At 36.8% G+C, this 6,000-nt stretch overlaps 1 gene segment (V, D, J or C); it reads right to left on the reverse strand.

Annotated features, from left to right (window-relative positions):
* Positions 1 to 4,691: 4,691 nt before the first annotated feature.
* LOC101112904 (T cell receptor alpha variable 5-like) lies at positions 4,692 to 5,680 on the reverse strand. The segment is given in 2 exon segments: positions 4,692 to 5,330; positions 5,500 to 5,680. Coding segments are annotated over 2 exon segments (456 nt in total).
* Positions 5,681 to 6,000: the final 320 nt, after the last annotated feature.

Here is a 6,000-nt window from a genome sequence, read left to right on the forward strand (position 1 = left end):
TGATGTTTCTCAATTCATACAGAATGCTCTCTGAGAGGTCCTGTAAATTTTTTTAAAAAATACAACAGTGCTTTCCTGGTGACTCAGTGGTAAAGAATTTGCGTGCCAATGTAGGAGACACAGGTTCAATCCCTAGTCTGGGAAGATCGAATATGCCACAGAGCAACTAAACCCATGCACCACAAATACTGAGCCTGTGCTTTAGAGCCCACGAGCCACACTACTAAGCCCATGCACCCTAGAGCCTTTGCTGTGCAACAAGAGAAGCCACCACAATGAGAAGCTTGCACACTGCAACCAGAAAACAGCCCCTGCTGGCAGCAACTAGAGAAAAGCCCAAGCATCAATGAAGACCCAGTACAGCCAAAAATAAATAAATAAAATTCTTAAAAATACACCAGTCCTCTGATTATAGCTATCAGAGTTTCTTTCTTTTCCACTTTGATATTTTCAAGATGAATTACAATTATTGCCTCAAATATATTTAAGCCATACTTGTGCCTAGACGGATGGATAGATGGACAGACAGATGGACAAGCGCATGGAAGAAAGAAGAGAATCATCTAGAGTATGATGAGAAATAAACCTAGAAGGAGAGTTTAGGTTTAGAAAGCAGATTTTGAATGCCTAAATTCATTGTGCAGGTTATTTATTTGCAAATAACTACTGAGGCTTTTGAGCAAGTGAGTAATGTGAAAATTCCATACATTTAATCTGGCTGCTTGTCCACTAGAGGAATTTGGAGAAGGAGGTGGTAGGCATTATGAAGTAATCTTTAAGAGACTGTGTTCCAGCCTCAAACTAATCTGGCTCAGTTCTTTCATTAAATCTCTCTGACTGAGCTTCAGCAAGCTACTTAATGTCCTCAAGTACCATTTTCCTTGCCTGTAAAATATGGATACTATCAGGGTGTTATTACCAGAATGGATAGACTAATGTACATGAAATGCTTTGTACATTCATCATACACAGTAAGAACTACTGATAGAGGAAAAAGAATACAAGGCAAACTATAACCAGTCAGGAGCCCATTTCTGCCTTCTCACTATGAAGTAGAGGTGACTGAACCAGGGTCACTTAACTTCAGAGCTAGAAGGAATTTTAGAGAATTTACAGAAAGTGATGGATTAGAACTACTGTATATCAAACAAGATTCAAATTTTGAAAATATAGAAAATAGAATGAAAAAGTAAAAATCATTACTTATCCTATCAAGCAAAGATATGTATTGTCAGTGTCTTTGTGTATTACTTCCCAGCCTCTGCACTATTCACGTTTTTACTATGTAGCAATCACTATAGTTAGCATTTTAATTCTTCCCAATTATCACTTTTAAATAATCATTGTAGTTTCTTTTATAAATACCATTTATTTGCTATTATATAATATTCCATTTGGGTGATTAAGCCTTTCAAGATTATACATTTTGGTTTTTAATTTTTGGATGGTATAAATAACTTTATAAATAACTTTGTAAATAATTATGTTTTTATAAATTAAGGTTTTCCTGAAGACAGATTCCCTACAGAAAATTACAACAAAGAAAATAATTTAAAAAATAAATAAGTTTAAAAATAATAAGACAGTAAAAATAAATTGTAAAAAACAAAGTATGCTTTTTAAGAGTTTCCAAAATTGCTTACAGATGTAGTCTCTCACTAGAGCATGTTGATATCACTGCATCATGTCCAAATTCTTTTTTTTAATTGCCATTAAATTATTCCTATAATTCCCTAATAGGTTTTTTAAAGTTATCCAGTTACATTTCTATCACTTAATGGCAAATAGAAGGGGGAAAAGTAGGAACACTGACAGGTTTTATATTCTTGGGCTCCAAAATTGCTGTGGACTGTGACTGAAGCCATGAAATCAAAAGACACTTGCTCCTTGGCTGTAAAGCTCTGACAAAATTAGACAGTGTATTAAGAAGCAGAAGCATCACTTTGTGGACAAAGATCCATATAATCAAAGCTGTGGTTTTCCAGTAGTCATGTATGGATATGAGATTTGGACCATAAAAAGGCTGAGCACCAAAGAATTGATACTTTTGAATTATGGTGCTGGAGAAGACTCTTGAGAGTCCCTTGGATTGCAAGTAGATCAAGCCAGTCAATCCTAAAGGAAATCAACCCTGAATATTCATTGGAAGGACTGATGCTGAAGCTGAAGCTCCAGAACTTTGGCCACCTGAGGTGAAGAACCAACTCATTAGAAAAGGCCCTGATTCTGGAAAAGATTAAAGGCAGGAGGAGAAGAGGGCAGTGAGGATGAGATGGCTAGATGGCATCATCAACTCAATGGATGAGTTTGAGCAAACTCAGGGAGATAGTGAAAGACAGGAGAGTCTGGCATGCTGCAGTCCATGGAGTCACAAAGAGTCAGACATGACTTAGCGACTGAACAACAATAATTTATGTTATTATAAATACCAGTAGGTTTAAACATTTTCCATGTTTGTGAACCATGTTGCTTTTTCCTGTGTAAATTACCTCATCACATCTTCTGTATATTTACCTACTTGGATATTAATATTTTTGTTTTAATGCATTTTAAAAGTATTTATAAAAATTATTGATCTACTGTCAAAAGGAAATTAACAGTTAACTGTGATTGAAGTGAAGTGAAGTGAAAGTTGCTCAGTCATGTCTGAGCAACCCCGTAGACTATACAGTCCGTGAAATTCTCCAGGCCAGAATATTAAAGTAGCCGTTCCCTTCTCCAGGGGATCTTCCCAACCCAGGGATCGAACCCAGGTTTCCTGCATTGTAGATGGATTCTTTACCAGGCGAGCCACCAGAGAAGTCCTGGTGTGATTGGGGCATAATAATTTTGATTTTTTTCATAGACTATATTAGCTTTTAATATTTAAGTAATCACATCTTCTATTTTTCCCTTTATCTCTTCCATCATTTTTAAGTTCAGAAAGTCTTTCCTATTCAGTTTCTTAATTAATATACATTTGCATTTTTAACCAATAACTTTGTGGTTTAATTACTTTAATCTCTCTGGAACTTAATTCCTCATGTAAGGTACTTCATTTGTTAATCAATATTTATTGATTACCTAGTGATTTGGCAACACTTTTTTTCCACCAAATGTTCAACTTTATGCTTCTCAAATTAGAGTATTGCTCTCTTCAAGACAAAACCTGAGATACATACAATGCAGCATCTGGGAGCACTGTTATCACTGAAAAACTAAAGAACAGGCAAATTGATAAATTGTTTAAAATTAATATGGATATCAGTTCAATTCAGTTCAGCCTCTCAGTCGTGTCCGACTCTTTGCAACCTCATGGACTGCAGCACGCCAGGCCTCCCGGTCCATCACCAACTCCCGGAATTTACTCACACTTGTGTCCATTGAATCAGTGATGCCATCCAACCATCTCATCCTCTGTCGTCCCCTTCTGCTGCCTTCAGTTTTTCCCAGCATCAGGGTCTTTTCAAGTGATCACTTCTTCACATCAGGTGACCAAAGTATTGGAGTTTCAGCTTCAGCATCAGTCTTTCCAATGAATATTCAGGACTCATTTCCTTTAGGATGGACTGGTTGGATCTCGTTGCAGTCCAAGGGACTCTCAAGAGTCTTCCCCAACACCACAGTTCAAAAGCATCAATTCTTTAGTGCTCAGCTACAGTAAAATAAAAATGATCACTCCAATTTAAAAAAGAAATAAAATAAAATAAAACAAATGGAGATATTGTAAAAAAAAATCATGTACAAGTTTTCTTTAATAAAACTAGTCAGAGCTTGATTAAACAAAAACAATATAATAAATAAAGTAAATATGAGATTGTTTGCACTGACAGCAGACTACTTTGAACTGCTGTGCCTCATTGTACAGATTCCAGGAAGGAAATGATCATGTTTATTCTCCCTCCTTTGTAGGGATGCTTCAGGAGAAAGTCTGAGAACCTCTGATCTAAACAATTGATACAACACAATTGGGGAAATAATCCTGTTCTGCCCATTAATTTAGAACTCATCTTCTGTTTTACTCAAATTCTTTTTTCCCTAGTCTATTCCTTCCTTTGTCACTGCCTTTATACCCGTTATTAGCATAAATTATTTTGGTAGCCATTGCCATAAATATAGCTGCGTATGTGTGCTCAGATGCTATTGAGTCCAACTCGTAGTGACCCCATGGGCTATAGCCCACAAGGCTCCTCTGTTCCTGGAAATTTTGCAGTCAAGAAAAATGGAGTGGGTTGCCATTCCTACTCCAGGGAGTCTCTCCAACCCAGGGGTGGAACCCACATCTCCTACATCTCCTGCATTGGCAGGCATATTCTTTACACTGCACCACCTGGGAAGCCCATAAATATGGCTACCTCATTTTTAAAACTATTTAAAGGGTAACACCAGAAAAAATATTTCCTTTTACCACAAATGCAAGGGGATGATGTAAGAAGAAATAAAACGGTGACATAAAATTACCCATGAAATCATAATAAACTAGGTTTTATAAGATTTACAAATATGAAATGTTTAGATTAGGATATAATATTAAGTGGAAATAATTTAAAATATCAGTCTATATGCTCCTAATTTTTAACAAGATTTTAATGAAGAAGGTATACTAAACATTAGCCATGATTTATCTGAATGATAGGATGACATTTTAACCTTCTATTTTGTACTTTTTTTTTTCCATAACACATAGTTAATATTTTAAAATCAGGAAAAGTTAATAAATGATACACTCAAAAGATAAGAATCTTTCCATCAAGAAGAGTGATCTTTGACATTGACACCAAGATGTCCTTGGAAGGGGAGAACTCTGAGTAGTACTCATAAAATCAATCCTAAAGTCCATATATCCAACTAAGAAACCACTAACTACGCTTAAGCAATCATTCAAAATATTCTAACACTTTTTCGGCCATCTTGAAACTCACTTTCTTTGAGGGATGTATAGAATGTCTATATATCTAAAATGCAATAGTACAGCAAATATCTGACAGTCTCTGTGGCAAAGAAAAAAAGTTTGGGGCTCAGGTTTGGGTAGAGGCTGCAGGTGCCGGGGGACCACTGTGCTCTTGCAGCACAGAAGTAGGTGGCTGAGTCACCGGGGTGGGTAGCTGTGATGTTCAGGGAGAGATGTTTGTTCTTCTTATTCAATAAAACAATGAGTCCTTGTCCTTCTTTCTTATCCACATTTGAAAGAGTATGTATAAGCAACTGCAGACCTTTTCCAGGTTCTTGTTTGTACCAAACAAAGTAAGCGGAGGCACTGTCTGTGTAAGTGCAGTTGATAACACAGTTGTCTCCCTCTTGGACACTCTGGAAAGAGGGATACTGCTCCACTTTTTCTCCTCTACTCTTATCTGTAACAAAAAAAGAAAAGAAAGCCAGACAAAATCGTTATCATCATTTCCCAGAGTTTGCTTTTTTCCCCCTACAGTAATTTCAGGCTATCCAGAAAAGACCAGTCTTCTCCTCAGACTTCTAATAAATATTTACTAAAACACCCTGTTCACAAAATTCTCCACTCACAGTCCAGCTGCAGCCACAGGAAGAGGAACCAAGGTCCCATAGGTGTCTTCATTGTTCTCCAAATTGGGACCTGCGATCTCCAGCCAGGAGAGCTACTTCGATTACCAGGTTATCTCTTCCTTTCCTCCAAAGCACAGTGGTTTCTTAACGTTTCAACACAGGCATCTGCTTTTGCTGTTACAGAGTCAACCTAAAGGAAGCATTCACATTTTCTTCCTTGACAAAAGTGCTCTGCCATCTTGTGGTCAGATCCCCAACTGCTAAACCAACTTGTCAAATCGTCTTTTGTCTTATATCTGGGGGAGACTCTGACCCACAAACAGCAATAGGTGAAATAAATAAAGTTCCAAAGGTATTTCCAATTAAAAATTATGTGGATTAGCAAAAAGCAGACACAGTGAAAATGTAGAGCTCAGAATTCCATTCATCTTTTTCAGCACAGACTGAGTCATTCTGAATAAATTTGAAGAAGTTATATGTTTCTAACATTTTTTTTGAAAA

The sequence above is a fragment of the Ovis aries genome, chromosome 7 (genome assembly GCF_016772045.2).
Source record: "Ovis aries strain OAR_USU_Benz2616 breed Rambouillet chromosome 7, ARS-UI_Ramb_v3.0, whole genome shotgun sequence".
Taxonomy (NCBI): domain Eukaryota; kingdom Metazoa; phylum Chordata; class Mammalia; order Artiodactyla; family Bovidae; genus Ovis; species Ovis aries.